At 35.2% G+C, this 27,237-nt stretch overlaps 1 protein-coding gene across 1 annotated transcript in view; it reads left to right on the top strand.

Moving 5' to 3' along the window:
• Window positions 1-26,930, top strand: part of LOC140148570 (triacylglycerol hydrolase DDHD2-like) — a 42,481-nt gene extending 15,551 nt beyond the window's left edge. The window contains 14 exon segments of the mRNA XM_072170571.1: window positions 1,223-1,424; window positions 2,570-2,659; window positions 6,015-6,156; window positions 7,037-7,245; window positions 9,694-9,962; window positions 11,206-11,301; window positions 12,237-12,269; window positions 17,378-17,500; window positions 17,503-17,548; window positions 18,361-18,527; window positions 21,208-21,313; window positions 22,337-22,567; window positions 23,718-23,862; window positions 24,319-26,930. Coding sequence (XP_072026672.1) covers window positions 1,223-1,424; window positions 2,570-2,659; window positions 6,015-6,156; window positions 7,037-7,245; window positions 9,694-9,962; window positions 11,206-11,301; window positions 12,237-12,269; window positions 17,378-17,500; window positions 17,503-17,548; window positions 18,361-18,527; window positions 21,208-21,313; window positions 22,337-22,567; window positions 23,718-23,862; window positions 24,319-24,436 — 1,977 coding nt within the window. The 3' untranslated portion in view covers window positions 24,437-26,930.
• The last annotated feature ends 307 nt before the right edge of the window (window positions 26,931-27,237 follow it).

Raw genomic sequence — 27,237 nt, 5'->3', positions numbered from 1 at the left:
GTTGAAACCTCAAGCATAATCATAAATGGCCGCCATGAAAAATATCTCCATAGAGGAGATGAACAATAAGTGCATTATTTCAAATGAAAAGCGGTAGTCTTAAACATTGTTCAATCTTTTAAGGTCAGCACATTTTATCTTCAAAAATTATTATATTTCATCATGGCATAAGTTTGGTAACATTAATCACTACCAATTTTGAGAAATTTGCTCCAACTCAAAGGTTATCTTTACTACATTGAGCAATACACTGTGTGCATGGAAGCCATGATGGTCCCCGGTTTTTATACTCCCTATGAAATGGACATGGTAGTGAGAAGTGCACGGGAAGTGCATGATTTGAGATGGGCCGCGGTAGGCTTGACATTCTTAAATTTCTTAACATCCTACACATTTTGTCTTCATAAATAGTTAAATTTTATGAGTATGTAAGTTTGCTTGTCTGATTCACTCCAAATTCTGAGATAATTGCGTTTGAACACCTGATGCACGGAATGGTGTCACTTCAACCTGTTGTAGTTCTCATCTCATTAAATTTTTCATTAAAAAAAGTTGATCTCTTCATGCAGGAAGGTCCTCTCTATTTACTGACCAAACAGGAAAAAGTTTGGTGAATGTTTTCTGGTGGAATCAGGAATTTCTTGAAACACCCTGATATAGGCCTACATTTGGATCAAAACAAGTATGTACGCCATTTAACATGCCTGGGATTTCTTGTATCGATCAGTTTCTCCATAGACAATACGTGTGTGAGTGCACGCACACAGTAAATGAAAAATCGTTCTAGTGGAAACTGTATTGAGAGTGGGCATCCCTAATAATAGCGCAACCACTTTTCACTATTTTTTCAGCATTCAGCAGTAAGGGGAGGGGAGTGTGTGAAATAAGCGCAGTGTCCCAACCTTTTCACCTAAGATTGTAAGCCAAGCAAAGTGTCCCAACATTTTCACCTAAAATAAGCCAATGCTCTACCATACAGCCATGCTCACTATTTTTTTTGTTTCCAAGACCAGTTTTCATGCCTGATAGGAGTACACTATTTTTTCAGCATTCATCAGTAATGGAAGGGGAGTGTGTGAAATAAGCGCAGTGTCCCAAACTTTTCGCCTAACATTGTAAGCCAAACAAAGTGTCCCAACATTTTCGCCTAAGATTATAAGCCAGTGTTGTACCATACAGCCATGCTCACTAGTTTTTGTTGTTTTACTTCACTTCTTTGCAGGAGGAATACAAGACAGCCATTTCCAACAATATCTGGCATCGTCGGTTAGAATTCCCAGGTGGTGATTCCATAGTGATGCACAACCCCAATGTCATTGTACACTTTCGACCATCAGTCAAACCTGATGAATGGGGGTCTACACCGGATGGACAGATGCGCCCCAGGGTAGTCAAGAGAGGGGTAGATGATGAGCTGGAGCAAGGTATGCAGGGAAAGGGTCAGCTAATGTTTTACCAAATTGCTTTTACAAATGAAACATCCCACTACTAGTGGTCCAGCGCATATTATATTGCATAAGGTCTTAAGGCATGTGTTTGACGTTGCATGCTTATACGCGAGGATTAGCGCTTTAAAATGACTTGGCAAAACAATTTTAATGGCATAGTCCAATTAATTTTTTTGTGCAAGAGATTACTTCAATTCCCTACTGCTGGTCGATTCCCAGTTCTGCCAGGGTGTGGGCAGTTGACTGGGGGTTAGATTTTGAAGCCATCCTTAGACAAACTTATTAACGTTGCCTTTGGGCCAATATATTTTAATCATTCATTATAGTATGGTTTGCCTCAAGTTCGGTAGTGATATAGGTGCATATTTCACAAAAAAATTATGAAATCACACATGTAAAGTTAAATCTTGCAGGTGAACCACAGTATAAATATGGATATGATTATAGACTAGTAAGGCCTGTCATAGGTTTGAAAGTAGAGCTGGTAACCATGGTGGCATTTCACTTTTCTACACTGAAAAATTGAGGTGAATTTAGTCAGAAAAAGTATCCAGAGAAAAATTTGACAGAGGAATGTTACTTCAAAGAATGGATTTGGTCCCATAATTTCATAACAAAGTATCATTAGAAACACTTGAAATTGGTGGATATTAATTATTCAGATGATGATATGGATATTCAATTCAAAAATGGCTCTGCCTAGGATCCACATGACATGGTGCACTTGATGCACTCTGCACGTTTTTATGCAGGACAGTTACTGAAGCAGCATCATTCTGATTAATTGTATATTATGAATTAAAATTAGTTTGGGAAAATCAACCCGTCCAGTTGGCATCATCTTACATGCAATAACACTTTATACATAGTCATTTATCTACACTGTGTTTCAGAAAATTTGGCTACTTTCTTGTCAATGTAGCACATGCACATTGCACACGCGAAAGTTGGTTTCTGATTGGCTGATTGAATCATGTCATGAAACATCAGCATGTTGTTAACTGAACAAGCAGCGTAACTTAGCATGGTCCTTTTTCATGCGATAAACAGGGCCTAATCTGAGATGTAATCTCCCAATTATAATGATAATTATATGATTTTGTTTGTTTGTTTGTTTGTAGGGGAACCAAATGAAGTTGACCATGTAGTGTTTGTTGTTCATGGCATAGGACCAGTGTGCGACATGAGGTTTAGGGGTATCGTAGAGTGTGGTAAGTGTTTGAATAAATTATTGGACGTATTAAAATGCAAAATGAAAATGGTTGTAATGACTACTTTTGTGTACTATAGAAGTATTGTATTTATCCGTTTAATGGGAGCTATTCATGCGGATAAATATGTGATGGTACTAAAGTGTAACAACTGAAAAGCTGCTTAAATTAAAAGTGAAAAAAGTTTCAACTATGGGAACAGCATAACAAATGCATTGGTAAAGCTAGCTTAGGACATGGCTAAAGATAGGACTGGGTGTGTTAACAAAACCTGGTCACTGGTTAAAGGTAAATGTTTAAACCTGTAATAGCAAATAGTACAATCATTCAATCAATACAACAGACCAGTCTCATATTCAGTGGTTTGTGTCATGGATCCTTAATGATTTGTTTTTACATACATAAAACTATGAGTTCCACTAATCAGTTGATTTCAAGGTGTATCTCTTGATCTCCAGACAGAAGAAGAAAACGTCATGGATTTAGAGATACTTTAAAGAACTTCTGGACTCCAGAACCAAGCAAAAATATAGATAGATCTTCTCGGGATCTAGGTGACTTTATTGATAGCAAGTCAAGGCTTAAATTACCTTGGTGTAGCTCATGAGTGTTTCTGAATTTGCAATGGTGATGTAGGCATTTTATATCAGGAGCAATTTCTCTGAAGTTCACAGGTGTAGAATGGTGCACTACAAAGTGGGGTGTTTATCAATATAGTTGATATGGATAATTTCACATTATACTAGGGTTCATGAAAAATCCCTAGTCACCAAAATAATTTAAGCCTTGGGATAATCTGGTGGTATCATGTCGAAAATTGGTGCAAATATCACTGCACATCAGATGACATTTGCTAGACTTGCTTTTGCTATTTTTCCATACAAAAGTCATGATATTTCTTGCCAGGTTCCTATACTTTGCATGCACGTTATGGTGCCGGTTCTCAATTCTCATTTGACTTCTCATGTTTGTTGGTTTCATTTTTCTATTCATCAACTTCTTGGGAGACATTTTAAGCACCTTGTTCAAACAATTTTGTTACGTATACTCAGTTACGGATCCGTGCTCAAACCACTGAAACACACCTTATAGGATTAATGACCACATATACTTCATCAGATCCATGCTCAAACCACTGAAACACACCTTATATGATTAATGACCACATACTTCATGAATCCCATCTGCTTTCTGCTTAAGCTGTACCATTTTTGTGATTTTAACACGATAATGTTTCTCAACATATTATGATGGCATGTGTGAATGCATGACATTTATATTCCATTTCCCTTCAGTATCTGGTATATACCTGTTTGTATATCTTTTTGTTCAGAGTTTTATCATTTCCAAGCAATGAAATGATTGTACAATGCTGGCACTCTTTTTGTACATCAGAACTATATGCTGCATGAAGATACACATCCCAAATGGGACATTTTGCAAGGCAATGTTGTACAATATGGTGACGGTTGAAGTACAATCACGAGAGGCGAAAGATGGATTGTGCCATACATATTTCACCGAGTGATTATATTTTAACCATTACACAAATTTAACATTTATTTGATTTTACTCATAATAAATTCCACAACATTTTAATCAATTTTACAACACAACACAAAGTTTTACTGGGGCTTAATTCATTTTACGGAGCCATCTCTTCCCTGCACATATGACACACATACTGTATCTGACCAAGTCGCTGAGACATGTTACATATTGTAGGGCATAAGCGTCAACGGGATGGTATCATCTGGTATCAATATCAACTGGTAATTACCCAATGAACTGTCTAGAATAATAATCTTTGAGTGATATAAAATTTGTTTGGGAAGCACGATGGTCCAATGGTTAGGGCGCGAGCTTCATAATCGAAAGGTTGTGGGTTCGAACCCCACCGCGGCCAGTGTGTTGCGTCCTTGGGCAAGACGGCTTAATTCCCAATTGCTTCACTCCACCCAGGTGTAAAATGGGGAGCTGCTGGGGTAATCACAATCTAAGTCAGCTGAGAGTACCTGCGCATCAGTTGCGGACTTGTGGAAGCGGAAATGATTCTGATATATCCTATTGGCAGCGGAATAATTGTTGAAGTGTGCTGGTACTTAGGTGTAGCGCACGTTAAATCACCGACATTTATTTTTATCACATACATTCATTACCTGCATTGCAGTCCAGTAATAATCATGTGATTGGTGTGATTGTATCACATTTATCATAAACACAGCCAAAAAAGAAAGTCTCCAGTAGTACCATCACCATTTAATCAGATTCGGATGAGTTTATGGCAAAATAATTTATATAATAATTTTCTATACACTTTCCTGCGAAGATTGATACCATATTTGATATCAAAAGTTTAATCATCATGAGCAAAGGAGCCGTTGTTTGGAAATTCGTGCCATTTTAAAAATGCCAAATTACGAATTGACCACGCAAAAATCAATGCATGGTATCAGCTTATTATGCGGCCTGAAGCATGCCCAGACAGGAATCATTGTACCCTTGCTCTGCGCACAATTGAAAGAGCGGGTATTTGATTTGCATTTTGACATGCATGGGCAAACCTTTAACCTGCCGCCTATTCAGGCGACGTAATTCTTGGCACTCACGCTAGCTCTGCTACGTGATACAATTCCCTATGTCATTTTTAAAATTGCACGAATTTCCAAACAAATGTTTCTATGCTCACGATGATTAAACTTTTGATATCAAATTTGATATCAATCTTCGAAGGAGAGTGTATAGAAAATTATTATATAAATTATTTTGCCATAAACTCATCAGAATCTGATTAAATGGGGATGGAACTACTGGAGACTTTCTTTTTTGGCTGTGTTTACTATACATCACATTATGCACATCAATGGAGAAAACTATCACTGTAATTAGTTTGATATTATTTGATATGATGAATTGTCTAGCATGTGTGTTGTCATTCATGGCATGGGGTGTTTGTAAAGTTCATTGCAAGTCATAAATGGCATCATATTTGAATTGTGAGATGTCGGAAATAGGTGAATTACTTTACATATTAGAGAAACATCATACTGTGATGTGATGAAGCAAAATCAGTCAAAAGTCGGAAATATTGATTTTGAGATATAGCCAAACAAAGGAAACATTTTCCTCCAGTTTCCTATTGTTTTGTAAACTCTGTAACAGCTCCTATCTTTTGAACTGGTTGTTCAATTTTAATGGGGTTTTCTGCAAACTGCAGCTTTGTAAATGCTTTTTACTATCATTTAAGAAACTGAAAATTTAATATGACAGACTTCAGACTGATTTTGCTTGATCACACCAAATATTACCCTGAAATATCTCTAGATTTTCAATTCAATTTGTATATTTCTTACAGTTGATGACTTCCGGTCCACATCATTGAAATTGTTGAACACTCACTTCAAGCATGCCCAGGATGATGGTCGTATAGGACGCATTGAATTCCTACCTGTGTACTGGTATGAAGCCTTGCATGGAGATGCTACAGGAGTTGATAGGTAAGGATTGGGGTGTGAATCCATCCTTGCCCACCTTGTATAAATCGTATTGAAATTCTGCCACTGTATTTAGTATGCTATTCGCTGGCGTAGTGCATGTTAGAATATGACTGGTTCACGCTTTCTTTGTTACGAACCACTGATCAAAATGATCACAACACAAAGTCTATTGCATATCATATTTTGGAACAGGTGTATCAGCTCAGGCTTGAACCCGTACCAATGGTTACTAATGTGCACTACGTCAGCGAATAGGAGTTGTGGATAGGTAGGATTTTAGGAAGGAGACTTTTGTCTTCATGTAGCCTCTTTTACACCTGTCGTCATCAAGATGATGGCTAAACTGACACTTGTCAGTGTATTGGCAGGAAACAATTGGTTGATATTACCAATTAGTTTACCAAACAACTAGTTTGCAGGTAACATAATACACAGCTGTATGATGTCAAATATAGTTCGCAGTTTTTAAAACATTTTATTGAAATGAAACCGCACATACTGAAAAGTCATGGAATTTTAAAAATAGCAAGTTTCATGGAAAAGTTATGGAATTTTGATATCGTTCATGGAAATTCCAGAGGGAAGTAGAAATTAATGGAATTACATTCAAAGAGAAAGTGAAAATTTGAAATGTATGAAGTGTAAGAGAGAGAGAAAAAGGGGAAAAACTTCCGTGGATGAGGGGTGAACAGAAGTTGATTTCAAGTTATGTTGTTGTTGTTGTTGATTTCAAGTTATGTTGTTGTATCTGTTGCTCTGGAAATTTGCGATTCAGGTATTGAAAAATCACAGAAAAATCACAGAATCACAGTTGGAACACTGAGACAACACCATAAGGATTTGATAACATGTCCAACTGTCTACCTTGGTTTGTTTGCAGGTATCTCCGTAGGATCACCTTGGGTAGTATAAGCAGATTACGACGCTTCACCAACGACACCCTCTTAGACATATTGTTTTATTCTAGTCCATGTTATTGTCAACGTATCGTAGATGTAGTAGGGAGTGAAACCAACCGTTTACTTGCCTTATTCAAACAAAGAAATCCAAGCTTCAGGGGACAAGTGTCAATGATTGGACATAGTTTAGGTGAGTGATTTATTACTGGGATGTATTCTAACAGCATTATCTTCAAAATGGTTTTTATTTCAACATATTCTTTCTCCCCCAAAGTGTCTAAACTTATTTTGCAAAATAAAAACTTTTGTGATAAAAAACATGGGGAAGAATAATTTATGCAAACTGCCTACCTAAATCCCTAAATTTGCCATGCTAGTTTCATCAGTGAAACAAATTATTTGGAGAAAATCAGGCCTGGGACAATTGGTAGTTAATACAGGTCTACAAAATAATTTTTAGTACCAAAATTGAGCGTGGTCCCAGATTTTGAACAAGACCATTATTACAATACATGAGGAGTCACATTGTTGGTAAAAAAAATAGTAGTAATCTCTCATATTATGACACTCTTAAAACCTACAGTGAAAAGTAGAAATGGACAGTTAGTATGTCACCTATTCCATTATGTTCTAATATTGATGTTAATCAAGAGTCCATGGAAATAGTACTGAGCATGTCTTTATTTTAAATATGAAAGTTTTACTGCATTTTTAGAGAAAAATAATCCCTCAATTTGAAACTAATCATTTGAAGCAAAAGTTTGTTCAGTAAGCAGTAAAGTGTTAAATTGAAATTGTTTTGAGCTTTTGCATATAGAATATGTCAGAATTCATTTGAAACCACATTTTAGATTACAGACCAATGTAAAAACGTTTGCTTAAACAATGCAGCTAATATTAATATTCTTCAAAAGACACATGTTACAGTCCCATTATCTGTTGTGCTGCCCTCTCGGTAATGTAGAGCCCTGTTGCTTTTGATAGTGATAGTGTAGAGGGCTTCAGTAGACTGCCTTGATTAAATCAAAGATACAGTTCCAGTCAGATGTAAATTTAGATAGATAACTTTAAATAATATTTTGTTATGAGTCACAAAGCTTTCCTGCATTTCTGATATACATGAACATCTAAAATTATTGTCTTGGGTGTAAAGTTGACAGAGCTTGTTTTGAGATAGGGTTCATTTATTCTTAAAAAACAATAGACCACTTGACATGTGACGTCATTGCCTGGCAGTATGCGCACGCATTATGGTACTTTCCATTGTTCTTTGCCCTGCAGTGTGCGTGCGCATCGTAGTCCGCTCAGGGCATGTGTATTTTAAATCTCCCACCACATTTCATATAGTACAAGAAAGCCATTGAACAGTGATGCGGTTCATTCGGGCATATTGACAGACCAATCCCTCGCCTTTGTTGATAAACAATGATGTAAAGTGGTCTATAGAAAACAAATAATTTCCCAACTCTTTTATTGGTTTTTACCACCATGCAAACAAGCAACAGTGACAAGTGATATCAATTTAAAGCTTATTTGAGGAAAAGTAGCCTGTCCAATATCTGAAAAAGAGAAAAGGCTGGGATTTCTGCCCATTGTAGTGGACGGTCACATATGTGATGTGATCGAGCAAAATCAGTCGGAACTCAGAAATATTTAATTTTCAGTTTCTTTTGAGATAGTAAAAAGCATTTACAACGCTGCATTTTGCTGAAAACCCCATTGAAATTGAAAAACCAGTTCCAAAGATATGAGCAATTAAAGAGTTTCCAAAACAACTGGAAACAAAAGGAAATATTTTGTTTGTTTGGCTATATCTCAAAATCAATATTTCCGAGTTCCGACTGATTTTGCTTGATCTCATCACATATTATGTCATTGTTGTGGCAGACTTGGTCAAAATAATGATAAGGAAGGTGTATAGAAAGATATGTATCACAAAATCAAGGTTATTTTTAAGTGAGTAACCAAAACCCAGATATTGCCTTTTACAAATTAGCTGCTTGTACAGTTAATGAGTTGTACACATGAATACCAGTATGTCTACTTGGAATTGCATAATTTTATTTTAAACAGATGTTTCTATTAAACACAATGTATTACATGTATTAGCAGGGCCTAATATTATGTGGAGGAAAAAAACCAGATTCCATAAAAAACAGATACAATTTATGAATTTGCATGAAAATAAAAATGAATTGTATAAAAATAGCATTTTGCATGAAAAAGATAACACTACAGGCTGTATCAAAATGATTGTTCACCGACTGTTTTCAATTTTTATGAATTTTTTTGATCATGCAGCTGAAATTTAGAGGCAATTTAGTTTAAATTTTCAAATAGCTAAGGATACCTGTTTTAATAAGAATTTTAGCCTATGAGAATAGCACATTTTCTGAAGAAAATGAAATTACGCACTTTTTAAGGAAGGCATTTCCACGATTTTATCACAAAAGTGGCTTGGTGAGGTATTCCAACTATTGATAATAATGATGTGATTTGACAGGAAAATGTGTGAATCAAATAATCAAGAATCGATAACTTACAAACCAAAGTGAAAGAAGACAAGCACTGCGGACTTGCAGTACATTTGTCTATTTTTTCTCATGTGATAAAATACTATTGTTTATTTTCCAAACAGGATCCTTGATTGTTTTTGACATGCTATCACATCAAAAGACAGAAGATTCCACATCAGACTTACCACAGAATGATGCTACCCTAGATACAACAGACCAAGCTGACAACAATGTAGGGGAATTAGAAGGGGATATAGATAACAGTATGAATGAAATCAGTGAAGCAGCTGAAGACGAACCAGAACTCAATTTAGAAGATGCACTTGCACAATTAAACTTAACAGAATTTCTACCAAAGTTTCAGGAAGAGAGAATAGACATGGAAAGCTTGGTAAGTAAAATCTTTTGTATCTGTTGCTTAGTTTAAGGGGGTACTACACCCCTGCCCAATTTTGTGCCTATTTTTGCATTTTTCTCAAAAATTATAGCGCATTGGTGACAAGTAAGGTATTTATATTATAGGGGCAAGGACTACAATTACTGCACTGGAAATTTTATTTCAGCACAGAAAACAGTTGTGGAGTTACAGTCAAAAATGAGGGAAAACCAATATTTGATCAATAAATCAATAACTACTTGCCTTGAGTTGCTGGAATTTCAGTTCAGTGGTTGTAGTCCTTGCCCTATATATACATACATATCTTACTTAAATCCAATGCGCTATAATTTTTGAGAAAAATGCAAAATAGGCACAAAATTGGCCAAGGGTGTACTACACCCCTGGCCAATTTTTGTGCCTATTTTTGCATTTTTCTCAAAAATTATAGCGCATTGGTTACAGGTAAGATATGTATATTATAGGGCAAAGACTACAACTACTGCACTGAAAATTCAGCAACTCAAGGCAAGTAGTTATTGATTTATTGATCAAATATTGGTTTTCCCTCATTTTTGACTGTAACTCCACAACTGTTGTCTGTGCTGAAATAAAATTTTCCGTGCAGTAGTTGTAGTCATTGCCCCTATAATATACATATCTTACTTGTCACTAATATGCTATAATTTTTGAGAAAAATTCAAAAATAGGCACAAAATTAACAGGGGTGTAGTACCCCCTTAATCGATGTAAAAATAAAAGCACTTGATCAGAAAAATAGAACTTGTGGGGTAGTGGAGAACTACTGTCTACCTAAATATTGACGGGCTGAACTTTTGTTAGGATAGTGTATGAATATCTTGAAGGGTTTGGGTGAATGTACCATAAAAGGAACAGATTTTATATTGCACATTTTACTTGCCTTTTCAATTTTTGTATTATGCAAATTGTTTTGTGAGAACTATTTCAAGCACAGATTTACTTGTCAGTCTTATTGAAGATAGCTCTTAGAGAAAATTCAGGTTGTGATCACTGGCAAAATATAAATTCAGGTACAGTGGTACAAAGACGAAAACCAGTAGTGTAGATGTAAATGACTTATTGTGTCTTGTTACTATTTATGAAAAAATCATGTCACTCTTGAAAGTTATTAATCTCAGTATGAAACTGATGATGGATGCAGAGTATGTCAATATCTGTAATGTACAATATATCTGGAATTTATTATTTATGAAATTCTCTTCTGTGATTTATATAGCTATTGTGTGCTGAGTCTGATCTGAAGGAACTGGGTCTGCCACTTGGGCCTCGTAAGAAGCTGGGAGGATTCCTCAAGGAAAATGCTGAAAAACAGGTTAGTTTAAAATTATGATATTCATGGGGTAAATAGGGAATGGTTACTGCCCCTCAGAGAAAAACAGTTATTGATGTAATCTGAATGGAAAGAATGAAACTTATTGTCCAAAATAAGATTAAATGTATGACTCCAAAATTGATCATAGTAAGGATCACAACCTCACAAAGTCAACATCTTATTGGTTTCATTCTGTGTGTTTACAACTTTACACTGAGCACTCTGTATTTTTGCCCGGTATTACCTGGTAACCCACAATCCAATTCAGGCAACAACCAGCATGTTTCTACTGATGCTTAAAATATGGGTAGTGGTGTATACCGGAAGTACTGAAAATGTTTTCCTGACCCTCAAGCTGCTTTTAAGTCATGATGTGATACATAAAATGTACATAAAAGAAGTTCAACACCCAGCAACAGTTAACCGTTGTGTTTCCACTGGCAGAAATACCGCCACATGGTCTACTTCATAAGGTGGATCACGGTTGCCGGGTGTCCACACCGCATCACTCTGAACCGATCTGTTTCCACTGGGCACATTAACCGGTAACACTCTAAACTAAACCACATTACCCGCCAACCGTTCCCCAGTAGAAACACGCAAATTGTAAAACAACTTGTGTGAGACATGTAATTGTGATTCTTCACTAAAACCTGGGAGTGATTGCCGAATAGGGTGCAACTCTACTAGTCTTATTACAAGACTGCCGTACCCCACCCCTAACCCTAAACTCTGTAAACGAGGACTGGACTCAAGTCTAGCATGTTGCACCCTATTCAGTAATTGTACCAAAACCTGTCTCAAATTAAAGATATATACACACTTGCACACACCCTCCCTCCCTCCACAAACATTGGAGTCTGTAGAGTTATTATATTTATACATATAAACCTAACTTAATCACTTCTGCTGTAATTAAATTGCTTCTCCTCTAGATCAGAGCTAAACCCTGGCATTCTCATGACAAGGTAAAGAGAAATACTGTGCATTTTAACAAACAAGCCATTATTACTTCAAAACTGCTCAACATACTGTTGTTTTATTTTGCTCATCAAATCACCAGACTGTTTTATTCATAACATTTTACTACCACACCTAAAACCAGCAAAAATAAAAACATGCATTTTTACTGCTTATTTATTTTACATATCATGTGAATAAGGTTGTAGCTATTTGGTTTAAATGCCATATGGGGCAAATTGTTATTTTATTCAGATTTGACCATTAATGGGTGGCAATTCAGTAAACATCTGCTTGTTTAATTACAACTGCTGGTTGTAATGATTAATGGGTTAAAGGTTGCACTGCCCACCCCCACACTACTGTAGCTACAACCCTGATGAAAAAAAGAATTAAATACATCCACGAAAAAAGCCTATGAATGTAATTTGTAATATACCAATTGTATAATTTGTGATTTTTAATCCTTAAAGCTTTTGATCCCAGCAGTTTTGTTTTTCTATAAATGCTAAAGCATAGCCTAGTTATTTTTGTTTATACCTGGTAGTCAGTTTTTGAAAGATTATGCATAAACTTACACACAAGCTTGCACCAAATATTATATCAAATCACCCCTGACTGAGATACCTGGGACTTTAAGCCTTAGTACAGCTTTGAAGATGCACACAGTGCTACTGTGTTTAAGCTGAAGAGCTTGAACTCTGAATAAAGTCAGATTGTATATGATGTAAACTTGATGCAAGCTTTTTGTTTCAAACAGTGATGTCCAATGTCCAAAAAGAAAATTGTAGTGTGGTTCAATTTTGTTCATTATTACACACACATTCATATCATGTAAGATATCATGTAAGTGTGCATGTGCATATACTATCATTCAAGTCTCAAACTAAGTCACAAAGGTCATGACCTTTACCTTTTCATCTGGCTTTGGTGCTCTGGAACATTTTTACAACATTCTTCAGCATTTGAAGATTGTTTTTATCCTTGCACAACAATATTAATTTTAAAGACTGATAACAATACTCTTACCAAGTTACCACACACACACTCATTTATCATTCATCTGATCAAGGTGAACATCTAGCAATTTGTGTAGTAAATTTCTTTATTTTCCAATATGCGCATTTGATTTATGCTGCACCTTTGCTTGAGCAAAATTGTTAGCAAAAGTTAAATTTTATTTTGTATTTTTTTACATTTTAACCAAATTTGGCTGAAAATCTGCTGTAAAATCAATGTTCAATTTCAGTTTTGTTTCTGATTGAACCGCAACTCCGAAATTGTAACTCTAGAGTAGTAGATGTAGCCTGTATTCCAGCTAAACAGAATGCCCAAAATTGGTGTTGTGCAAATTTGTAAAAAATAAAATTAAAAAACGCATACCGCATTAGATTTCAACATGGGACAATCTTTTTTTTTTTTTTTGGCCTAAGCATTTTCCATACTAAGTAATAGCCCACAATGCTATCCCCCAGTGAATACTTCTTCCTGGGATACTTTTAATATGCACATCTGATTTCATTGGGATAGAGAGTATATGACCATTTGGAACAGTACATAGTGGATGGTCTGTATGGAGAATGATCTATACTTTGATCAGTATTGATAAGTACCAAACAGGTGGACCTCACAACTCTGCTGATTGATTGATCATTGATATCAATAAACCCAAAGAATAAGTTTTGTAAAGGGTTACTGAACCTGTCAAGTTGGCAAAGAGTGTGTGAGCTGGTTTCTTTATTCCTCAGCCAAACTTTTAACAAATTAGATGGGTATTGCACTAATAGTGGATCTATTTTATAAGCTTGGTAATAAAAGCCTCAACAGCTATGATTTAGCACTTATATCTAAAGTATACAAATTTGTATTCATAATATTTATGAATATGCAACAATATATTAATTTGTGACTGGTCTGATCATGCTGATGGATTGTTTGAAATAAAGCTGGTGTGAATTAGAGTGTAGAGTTCCAAAATACTCTCTGCATTCTAAAAACCATCTGGCTTTTACCAGCAAACTATTTGAGGGTATGGTAAACACATATGCTGTTAGCTGATGCATATGTATGCATGCCTGACTTGAAAAAACAAAAACCAATGACAACTTTCTGCTCCAAATACAAAGAGGAGATAAAATGCCCTGTTTTTCTATCATTTTTAATTTTACTCAAATATCATTGATGTCATAAAGATATCTAAATTTACAACTTTCATGGTTTTTGTCAGAATATTTTTAGAAACCCTTCTATATGACAAATTAATTAATATGAAGACAAAAAAATCAAAAAATTGGAAGTGTTGACAAATACTGTTTATGATTTTCTTTGTCTTCAACAAAAATGGGGACATCAATGGGAACTAATTTTTTCAGTGACTCTTCAACTGTTTTTCACACCCCACAACAGACAGTAAATATTCTGCATAATGCATTTCATATTCAGCGGCTATTTCTCTCACACGGTGCAGCTGTGTGAACAGCATGGCTTATGATAGTGTCTTCTTATAAAATTAGTCATGCATACAAATTTGAAGTCATGGTTTTTGCACACGTGTACCACTGTTGCTCAGATATATGCACATGTGTGTGTTGACTATGTACATGTACAGTGTATGGGTTGTTTAATTTCATTTAAGAATATGTTTTGTGGTATGGTTTTTGTAATTTTGTGTCGTAAGTTTGCTTTTTACTAAGACAGGTCATTTCTTGGAAAAGCTTAAATTTTCTGAAAGGCTCTAGATTTGAGTTGTGTTATTTCATTTAAGAATATGTTTTGTGGTACGGTTTTTGTAATTTTGTGTCGTAAGTTTGCTTTTTAATAAGACAGGTCATTTCCTGGAAGAGCTTAAAATTTCTGAAAGGCTCTAGATTTAGATTTGAATAAAAACATTGAGTGAAAAATAATTAGAATGGATAGGAGTTGACCACTGCTTTCAACTAGTGATTTTGGGCACACTGATAAATAATGGATTGCGAGAGTGAAAAAATCAAAGTGATTAAATCCAGTCGCTCACTGTTACTGGTCATCAAGGATTATTGCCACAAGGTACCAGTGTACAGTGAAATTATAATTAATAATTGCTCATTTTCAGGTGTCTCAATTGCAAATTACAAATGTTTTTTTTCTTCTTTGACTGGTATTTTTGTGGGGTCACACTGATCTAACACCTGGATTTGTTATTGAGCATATTTTGTCTCAGTTGAGCAATTTTTCATGAATGTTCTGAAGGATTCAAAATTTATAAATGTTAGTTTTATTTATGTATTGTATTAAATTTTAAAGTATAGAATGATCCCTCTCTGCCTCAAAGAAATAGTTCAATTTATTATTTAGCAGGTTTTTATTAATTAAAAAATAAAGAGAAACTTGTGGAAAAAATTAACAAGAATCGGCAATTGCATAAAGTAAATTGCTGAACTTATATGTGTGCAATTAAAAGAGATAAAAGAAAAATGTGATTTCAGCTCCTAATTTTGAAAGCATGATATTTTTCTTAGCAGTCATTTGTGTAGTTTTCAATAGTTTATAATGTTTCTACATTTTCATTAAACATGTCGAGGGTTGAGAACTAGAAAGTATTAACTCACAAAGGTTTACTTTTATGAGTTACGGCTTTCTGATTCTCAACCCTCGATATTGTGAAATTGGATGTTTTATGTAATAAACAGAAAAAAATGTGATACCTACACTACTCCATATGCCTTTTAATTTTATGACTCCCACACCCATTGCACATGTATACATTTACTGCAAAACAATGTTTTATGGACAGTTTCTAGTTTTCAAATTTTATTGTGAACACATAGATTTGTTCAGTGCTCAGTCAATATGGCATAATATAATTCTAAGTAGTTGATTTTATAGCTGTTAAGAGTGATGCAGAGAATTGTGGTCATTTTGATTGGAAAAAATAATCTAGCATATGTTTTGAATGAAATTGAAATAACTTTCTTTGCCATCTGATTGATTAAGGGCTCAGATGGCAACGTTTGCACAGTATTTTTAGGACGTGAGAGCACATCAGATATCAAGTTGCATTCTGAATACATTATGCTAGAAATGTCTTTCTGATATCAAATAATTTTGAATAATAAAAAAATTCATGATATAATACAAATATTATGGCAAATTATTCCCTCATATTCTGAATGCAATTCGATATGTCTGATGAAAACTAAAGCCATTAAGATTTATTTGGAGCTATTTATAGCAATTTATGATCATTGTTATGAATAATTTATTATAAGTGCATGCACTATCTGCTTCTGAACATCACAACTATTTGGTATATATTTTCAATCCCCAATCCCTACTATTGAAACAAAAAATGATCAGAAACAACATTTTGTACTATACAACACAAACATTGGGCTATATTACCTAAATGAGTGACTCCGTTTGATATTCTCACTCCCTATGTGGGAGATTAGGGTCATGTCTTCCATAGTGTGTGGATTTCAACTGGAATAGCACATTCAACCAAGAACTTCATTATTAAGGACTTACAAGAGTTTTTTTATTATCATATTTCCATATTTTAATTCTTGTTTTGTATTCATCTCAAAGTAACTGTTTCCAACATCTATCATGGTCACTTCAGATATGGTGATTGAAAATACTTTATAATAAAGGTCACTACTGCAACCCTAATCATAATCCTAACCCTAATCCTAAATCTTAACCATAAAACATAACCCAATCTCTGTCAATATAATCTCAAAGTTATTGCTTCATGGTTGCTTTGTTTTCACACACAGGATATAATTATAAAGGCAACGAAATGAAACTGTCCTATGAGTGGATGGGCTTATTCTTAAGTAGAGTCAAGTGTATTTGGCTTTACTCACATTTTTTCAGTCAAAACCGTTCAATGTTTGTCAAAAACAGCTGATTTTACATGCATACAGCTACAACAAAAAAATCCCTCCAATGCCAAATTGTGGGTTTGGTGGACCCCATAGAATGGGTTAGTTTTTGTGTTGTTGCCTGATAATCAATTTCTGTAACATGAAAGGCATTAAGGGATATGTAGATATTCTGCAGATATATATGTAACTTATGTATCTCATTTGTAGCAAGCATATTTAGTTTGATTTTTTGCTTCTTTGTTATGCAGAAAAGGAGGAAAGAAGCAGAAGAAAGGAAAGCCCAAGAATCAGCAGCCAGAGCTGCTAGAGAAGAACAGGAAGCTAGAGAAAGAGAGGAGAGAGAGAAACAAAAATTAGCTGTGACTGAGGCGGGGCATCCAATGCTTCCTTACATGTAGACTATCAGCCTGCTGCACAAGGTCTGTATCGTGATGTAATAGATCTATTGGTATGCTAGTTTTAACTAGAGAAAGTGGGGTGCAGTAACTGGATAGTTATCACCTCTGATGTATGAGGCCATGGGTACAATTCCATGCAGGACATAATTGTAATAGGCCAGAGAAATAATTTTGTTCAGCAATTCCAGTTGTAATAGGCCAAAAGAAAGAATTGCTTTGCTGTCATGTTGGTGTGTGTCTCTGTTTTTCAATACAATAATATTCCCTAAAAAGTAGCCGGGGCTTTATGACATCTCTATATGAGAGCATATTTCCAAAGATGAAAGAAAGATGAAAAGAGTGATCCAAAACACACTCTCAACAAGATTGCTTCATCAACACCCACCAGATATTTCGGATTGTTATCAATTAATAATTAAATCAGGTGCAGGTGTTCCACAAAAAGTCATCATGCATAATATGCAATTTACATCTTTGCTATAAAGTATGAATAAATTTATGCTAATTTTGAGTGCCTCATGAATGTTATACTTGATACTAGATCTGATGTGCAACTCACTTCTAAATTTTGTAGAACAAAAATGTTTGAAGGTGTGGTGATCATTTTGGAATTTAAAATTGATTTTATGCATTTTATACAATCCTTGTTTTTTTGCCCCTTCATGTGTTGGTCAGCTTAGATATTTTATTATTGATTTCAGGCTAGGTCTTACAATATTGCAAGGTATGCTACACACGAGCTGTACTTTATTTTGTGAGTATGCACCATTCTCAAAATAATAATTGTGACTCTAATAGTTGTGACTCTACTTATTCTTATCTGTGTGTTACAGGTGTTGGTCAGCCTACGGTTACATATCCCAAGTTTGATTTTGACCCAACATGTTTCTTTGCCATTGGGTCACCTATTGGAATGTTTGTTACTGTCAGGGGATTTGGAAGGATAGGAGAGAAATATGAACTACCAACATGCAGGGGTTTCTTCAATATATTCCATCCCGTAAGTGTGGCTTAAAAATAAAACAATATGAGTAAGTAAGGTGGGGGGAAAACACCTCTACAAGAGGACACACTTTTCAGTAAGGGTCGGTCCTTGTTTGTTTGTTTTTTTCCAATTTTTTTTTGGGGGGAGAGACTAAATGACCCTAACAGACATACCAACTAGTATGGTTTCGCCATATTTTGTATGAAAAATACGGCAAAATGTGGGTGTACCATGCAGCTAGTACCAACATACCAACTAGTATGGTTTCGCCATATTTTGTATGAAAAATACAGCAAAATGTGGGTGTCCCAACAAATACCAACATACCAACTTGTATGGTTTCGCCATATTTTGTATGAAAAATACGGCAAAATGTGGGTGTGTGGTTTTCTTGCGCCTGCTGATGCCATTAAAATATGCGAACCTGAGTACCGCTTCAATACACTGTCTGATATCTTGACCAGAAAGATCTATAGTCAAGTGGCTGGTGAAGTATGTTACCAAGTAAATATTATTTTCACAATCTCTCTTGCAAAAGAGTAAATCTGCCACTCACTGAATCAGCAATAATTGATTATGATGTAATTGAAAGTACTAGGCAATATGTTGTGAGCTTACTTTTAAAAACTATAGTTTTTCTGTGAAAACATGGTTTTTGAGGTGTGAAAATATGATTTTGTGTTTTTTAAAGTTGGTATGTCTGCCCTATAAAATCACCAAAAGCTTGGAAAAATTCTGAAAAATATTTGCAAACATATTAAAACAAAAATTTCAGCTACTAAAGTCCCCATAATGCCAAGAGTCGGTGTCGGTTAGACCCATAGAACAGGGTGGGTTTTTTTAGTCACCCAAGGTAACAAATTGGTTTACTTGCTCTTTCTCTGTCTTTCTTTTGTTTTCAACTCCTATTTATTTCCTTCATTTTTAGGGCATGAAATAAGACCGTTTGGAATGCCCGTAATTCACAAAGAAGTTCACCATGAATAGAAATTGCACTAGACAAATATCAGCTTTCGGACAGAGTAGTCTGAAAATGGAGGGACTCAAATTAGTGGTCCTCTGTCAATAGGCAAAATCTTGCATGCCCTGGGAATTGCTGAAACCATAAAACTCACAGTCCTTGTATTCTGCACCTGGTTTTCGAAATGGTAATTAAAAAAATATGAATAAGATTTCAATTTGAAAATGATCGAAATGGATTATTAAAGAAGATTTATTGCATAGATGCAGGTGTTTGATTATCACAGTTGGACCTGTGGGAAAATTTTGCAATATTCCTATCGTAAAAGTTGTTAATATTTTATACAAATTTATGTAGTTACTTATCAAAGCCAGTACTGTTATCTCTCAGTATGTGCTTTAATCAAAACCCTTCAATTTAAATTGCAAGTAAACTATGTATAATTGTCTTATGATCTTTGGTCTCTATTTTGTCAAATAAGTTGATAAGAGGTGTAAGTCTCCCGGAAATTCTCCGAAATGTGGCCAAAAAAAAAAAATTCTGGAATCGGATGGTGATAATTTGTCATAAGAAGAGCGAAAGAGCTTTTTTGGAGGGGTGATACCCTGCAGCCTATTCCCCGGACAAGCCCCCTTGCACCCTCGGAATTCCGGAAATTTGGCGAGGTGCTCACCTTAGGCTGGCATGTTTTTCAGGGAGTGGATCGTTACCTTACTTACACCTCTGTATATACATATAAATATTGTATTGGCTGCTGAGACACTGAGAGAGAAAGTGATCATGCCTAATATTTATAAAGATATACAGCAAACCAGTGTAGTTATGTCATTCTGTGGGGTATATTTGGATGAACTGTAGACCAGATCTCTCTTAAAGGAAGGTGACCGATATATTCTGAAAATAAAATATCAAATTCTTTAAAACTTATGTATGACATAAAATGTCGTCCCTATCAAGCATTCATGCAAAAAGAACACATAATTTTTCCTTGTAAATGTGACTAATTCCTTATGGAATTACTGACATTTATAGAGCGTGATACTGGTAGTGTTTTTTTCTGATGATAATCATCATGATCCTGTAATAAACTGATATCAAATGAAGGATCCTATTTTTCTCATTAACATATTGAAATTAGAGTTCCAAATCGGTGTATTTCCGAAGATATCATCAAAAAACCGTTGAGACTAATTTGGTATTTTTTGATGATTTCTCCGGAAATGTATTGATTTGGAATGCCTAATTTCAATTTGTTAATGAGAAAAGTATGAACTTTCACCTGATACCAAAATCTGCATTTTGATGGGGTAAAGTGGGGGGATGAGGCTGTCAATCAGATTACCCACCTTTAAGTGTGCTGATTTATCTCCACCAGTTCTGAGTTAGTGACTTTCTCAATTTATTATACATCAGTTTGCCATAATGTCTGAAAGTAGAGAGTGACAGAGCAAACTTTGATTTGTCTTTTTTAATATGGTATACAAAGTGTCGGGTTTATTATGCATCCATGAATTGATAATAGATTCTTACATATGATACATGATGAGCTAACTAATTCTGGGGTGTGTGCCCCTTAGCTGCAAGTTCTGCATTTTGTTCAATGGTTTGGGAATGACTTTGGCTACAGTGATAAGCAACAGTCTGTAAAATACCCATATCATTTGTGGGTTTGTACGTTTTGATTAATCAGTTTATTTATCTATTTGATTGGTTTTTTTTATTTGTTTTTGCCAGTTTGATCCAGTTGCATACCGGATAGAACCCCTAGTCAATCCTAGTCTAGCTGAAATCAAACCAGTATTGATGCCACATCATAAAGGAAGAAAAAGGTTTCATTTAGGTAAGAGAACCCAGTAGTGACAAGAGCTCATTGTGTGGCAACTCTCATACCGTAAAAACTCGATAGTTAGCATATGTGTACATCCATATCAAAAGCGATGCACTTAATGGCTGCTACATGTGTCTCATTTCACATAATAGCTAGAGTAAATACCATCCTCATCTCGAAGTGGAGGTCACTTCATATCATCCCAATTCACATGGTTAATGAATATTCTCTGTATTCCTAAACCATGTGACTTGGGATAATATTAAGTGACCTCCACTTCGGAGATGAGTCTCATATTTATTCCTAGCTATTATGTGAAATGAGACACATGTAGCAGCCGACAAGTGCATCGTTTTGATATGGATGTACACATATGTGCTTACTATTGAGCGCTTTTGAAAACATGAAATTGTATCAAAGTCTGTGGTTGAGACACAAATTTGCAGGTTTACTTGTTTGACTGTTCGTATATAACTATGTGTATCAATGATTTGCTCAAAACCCTTTACACTTTTGTGGATGGGGCTCTTCATGTTTGCATGTTTTAAAAGTGCTCGATAGTAAGCACATATGCTAATTATCAAGTTTATACGGTAGTGGTGTGGGTAAATAAGCCATATTGATGAACTGGTCCATATAGTTTTGCAAACTTAATTTTGTGGAAAGAGGGAAATAAACACACACATGCTTGCCCACACATATGCACACCCCTATACACACACTCGCCCCAGTCACCCCATAGATGTATAGACAGCGGCAACCAAGGATGTCAACCCACCCTATGAGTTTTTACTGTCCAAGTTTCTGTTCATCCTCAGTTACACACATGCACCCCGGCAGACACGCACACATAGAAGGTAGCATTTCATTCATCACCCTTTTAAATGGATTGATTCTCTATGATTTGTGTTCAAATAAATTGAAATATTAACTCCAATGAGCAGTGGTACTTTGTACATACATGTATGTTATACATAATGTTCTAATCTCACATAAATGTGATTAACAAGGTGATTATTTGTCATTCTGTAACAGAGTTAAAGGAATCTCTGGCCTCTTTGGGCAGTGATCTCAAGCGTGGTTTCATGGATTCCATGAAGAGAACATGGAGCACTTTACACCAATTTGCCTTGGCTCATCGGAGCGGTCCTGCAGAGGGTGCCACAGGGTCAGAGGTCACAGAAGAGGACATGGAGGCAGTCGCAGAGAAATTGAGCAAAGAAGAGTTGGAGAGAAAAGAAAGGGAAATGACTGACAGTGATAGAGGTAAGATCACAATAAAAAATAATGATCATAAATGTAAAGATATTGCCGCGTATTGTTACAGAGTTAAGATGAAGCCATAGCAGAACTCGAACAGGGATATAGAGTGCTTTTCAAAATTATATCCTAAATTAATTACCATATTGTCTGTAATAAACACCCCCTCTAATAAACGACCCCTCCAATTTTTCAGTGAAAAATGGACAAAAATTTAAAAATTGCCATATCACATTGTGTGAGTAAGCTTAAAACTTCATGCATGCATGTCAGTGATGATCACTAAATTGCATGAACAAAACTATTATGACTCAAACGTCAATCCAGTTCTTTGCCTAATTATGGTAGAATTTTACTACTTTCTTGTTTGATGATGCACTTACAGATGTAATTTCATTGTATATTGGGAAAATATCATGTTCCACCCGGTTTTGTGCATGCTGCCATCTTGAATTTGAATCTGGAAGTGACCGATTCTTCTGAAGTACGCCACCGAGTTCTTTTTTCACTGAAAATTCACTTCTAATAAATGCCCCCCCCCTTTTTTGGAAAAATGCAATGCCCATGGGGCATTTATTACAGACAATACGGTATTTGGAATGGAGATTGGATAAAATTACAGTAAAATAAAGAGTGCAGGTGTGAAAATGTCAGTGATTACTTGCAGTTTGGAAAGGTTGTTATGATAAATAGCTATGGTGAATGTCTTGAAATGACTTTCAGTATTATTATTTTTAGCACATGAGCAGACACATTATTGATCATTATATATTATGGCAAAGGCCTAAAAAAACCAAATTGTTTGATTGGCATAACCCGACCTACCCTAAAAGCTAACTTTTTTTTTTTTTTTTGTAAAAAAATAATAATAAAATTAAAAATCACGACCTACCTACCCTAATTTTTTTTTATATTACGCCAATCAAACAACTTTTTTTAGGCCTAAGGTGAATGTTTTGAAATGACTTCCAGTATTATTGATGCCAGTGCAAACACAATTGGTCATTATAGGCAACAGGGATCAACATGAATCCAGAAACAATTTTTTAAATACATACCATTGAATGGATTTACTTGCCCAAATTCTGATGTACAAAATTTGCATTAATGGTAAATTTTATGTTAATAATAATAATTTATATTATTTTGTTTATAGACATACCAAGCAGACTAGAATTAGAAATGGAACTCCAGCTAGGACAACTCAATGGTGGAAGAAGAATTGATTATGTGCTTCAAGAAGCACCATTTGAAAGCTTTAATGAATACTTGTTTGCCCTAGGAAGCCATGCTTGTTACTGGTAAGTCTTGAGGGGCATAACCAGGGGTGGGACAGAGTGCTTCAAGAAGCACCATTTGAAAGCTTTAATGAATACCTGTTTGCCCTAGGAAGCCATGCTTGTTACTGGTAACTCTTCGGGTCTTAACCAGGGGTGGGACAGACTGTTTCAAGAAGTACCATTTATGGGATACATGTTTGCCCTAGGAAGCCATGCTGGTTTCTGTTAAGTATTCAGGGCATAGACATATGTAAATAACTAGACCAAGGGCGTTACCTGTCGTTCTTGTTATCCAAAGGTTTGCCCGTTGAAAAGTGGACTTCGACGTATGTGATGCAAAAATTCTTGCCTCAAGCCAAGATTTTAGTTTGTCGGTATCCACTTTTGTTTCTAATTTACTGGTTAAGTGGTGCCAAAATATGACCTAGTAGTGGATAAGTAATGCATGATCTAATGGTTTTGTTTTTCTCTTTGCAGGGATTCGGAAGATACGGTGCTGATGGTCTTAAGAGAAATCTATGCCCTGAAAGGAGTGTTTCCAATCCTGCATGGACCAGATAAGAAAGGGTCATCTGTGCCACCGACACCACATTAATCATCATTGAATTGAAATGTTGAATTAGTAAGGCAAAGGTTAACACAACCCACACAATTGGCACACCTGCTTCACAAATATTTGTTTTACAAAGGTGTCAAGGTTATAGAGTCAAGTCTCTCATTTGAACTTTCTCATCTCCATCACTCAGCCATGTTGCCTATGTTCTACTTAAAATGTCCTATTGTGTCAATTGATATGTTCTGCACTTTGAAGGAAATTTGATTTACATGTCATTTAGAGATTTCCTTTATATAAAGTCTTTTTCCCTTTTCTCTTTTAAAAGGTAATAAATTAACATGCTCGGGTCAATTTAACCATAACAGTTCACATTTTTGTTTGTTTCTTGTAAGGCAGCACAGCACCTTGATCATAAAGGTGCTATCTCATTAATTAATTTATACATATTTAGGATTGTCCCCAAATTTGACTATTGTTCAAAATTGAACCCCTTGACTTGTTCGGTGTCATTGTGAGAGTAAGTTGAACAAGTGGAAAAATTTACTTCTTTAAACGCTGTTCATGCTTATTAAATGCAGGAGTGAGTAACAACATGGTTAAGCATCATAAATATGTTATACTAAATAAGGGGAAAAAAGAGAAAAATGAAGCGGTTGAAGGTCTGAGTTGACAAAGCTTGCAATGACCCATTGAGGTAGAAGTTGTACTCCTATTCATTACAATACACATTGGCTTGGCCAGTGACATTTTTGCAACAGTTGTAGGAAGTGCTAGGGTTGATCTCATAAAAGTATGTCCAACATAACAAAAGTTAAGAGTTACGTTCAGCAATATTTGTAATACAACTAACATGGATGCCATTTTATTGTTTATTTATTGTCATTATTTTTCTCTTTCTGAGTGGAATAGTCACAAGTTATTTTGCAAAGGTGAAATTATTAAGTTGTGTATTTATTTTTTCGTTTAGTGTAAAGTGTAATATAAAATTGGTTCACCTATTGTCTAAATATAAGGTGATGACCGAAGGCTGTCAAGTAAAACCCACATAGCAAATGACTTCAACATCTTAGTAAGAAATTTGCCCTTATAAAGGGCCAATGAATTGCCCCTGTGGCACACCTAAAGCAATCCTAATGCATCTGATAGTGATACTGCCATATCCAAAGATGTTGTGAGACAACTAAGAAACAAGCACAAATTATCTATGTATCAAATTCTGGTATATGATCAAAGCACTGTCAGTTAAGTTTATTGCCATGTATGTAACAATGTATTATTATGTTATTATTGTAACTGTATCTAAAGACATAGTTTATCATCAGTGGAAGTGCCAGGGAGGGGTGGGGAAGCAAATTTCAGGGAGGACAAAATCAACAAATTTTGCACACACTTGCTGCAAAAATTTGAATTTTTCTTCGTAATTTTGTAATTTTGAGTTTTTACTGGGGGAGGCAAGAGTTCCCATGCCCCCTGGCATTGCCACTGTTTATCATATATTTTACTTTTTACTCTGGTTTCAACATATGTTTTTTATGTTCCTTTTAAATCTGAAGTCCTATCAACCCAAACAGGTGTTCTATCTTTAAACATGAAGTCATTACTCTTATGCTCATACAGAGGGGTTTATTTGTAAGCTAAGCTCCGATTACCAGAATCATGGTAACAATTTGTCACATGCTTAGATTTATTGGCTGGCTCAAAGTATAAATTGAGCTTTGGCTTTTTGAGGTGAATGGTGGAAGCTAATGTTGACTCTGTAAAGTTGCAAATGAATGGCTGTATCAGTCAAAAATTGCCATATCTTCCTAATATGCCTTGACTTCTTGTGGCGTGATTCGGCATAATTGGGACACGATCAAGCAAAATGAGGACAGTTGTTATTGCTTATGTTGTTTTCATGCCTCCAACAGCAGATCCAGCCAACACATTCACCCCAACTATACCCTTCCAAAAATCACAACACATCCCTGGTATTCCACTCTGCCCACTAATTAATTGTGAGATAAGTTGATATTGAAGTATGAACTATTCCAGTTGAAATCCATACACCCCCTATAGAAGATATTATCTTAATCTCCCTCACAAGGGGTGTCAATTTCAAATGGAGTCACCCATTCAGGTAACCCATTTTAAATTCACACTCCCTGTTTGAAAGATTAAATTCATGTCTTCCATAAGGGGTGTTCATGTGCTTCATATCAAATCCAAATCATTGCTTCATAACAAATCCTGTGAGTGTATGTCATTTATGATATTTCATACACATTTTAACAGCCATTGATTCATGTTTAAGTGATAGGATTTCAGACCAAATTTGATTTCACATTTTTGATATTACAAATCAAAAATCTTCTGAGGCCTACGCCCAAAGAGTACAAATAAGCCCGGATTCTGATAGTTAATTTCAATTGTCTTTGCTCTCTTTGCTTCCCTGGATTATGTTAGATTGAAACACATTGTAATAAATGGATTATGTTGATTTTAATTATGGTAGAATAAATTGAAATGTATATCAAAGAATATATTGAACACACTATAGTTTCCTGTCTACTTTTATTATGTGGAAATCTTGCCAGTTTGTACAATTTGTATTATGCTTTTCAACATTTTTAAGAGGAACTATCTGTTATTTTTGAGAATAGATTTGCCACGTCAAAAATTTTTCTTTATACTTTCATATTTGATAGACTTTGACCTCAAACTAACACACATGGGATAAATTTCGGAAAAATATTCCCGTTGCCATGGTAACAGGCAAATTTCAATTTTAGGCCTATTTTCACAATTTTTGCATTTTTCAGCAGTCAAATTGTCAAGTTTTGAAGCCAGTGTTACTAATA

This window comes from Amphiura filiformis, chromosome 3 (assembly GCF_039555335.1).
Source record: "Amphiura filiformis chromosome 3, Afil_fr2py, whole genome shotgun sequence".
Classification (NCBI taxonomy): domain Eukaryota; kingdom Metazoa; phylum Echinodermata; class Ophiuroidea; order Amphilepidida; family Amphiuridae; genus Amphiura; species Amphiura filiformis.
This window is presented reverse-complemented; position numbering and strand designations above follow the sequence as displayed.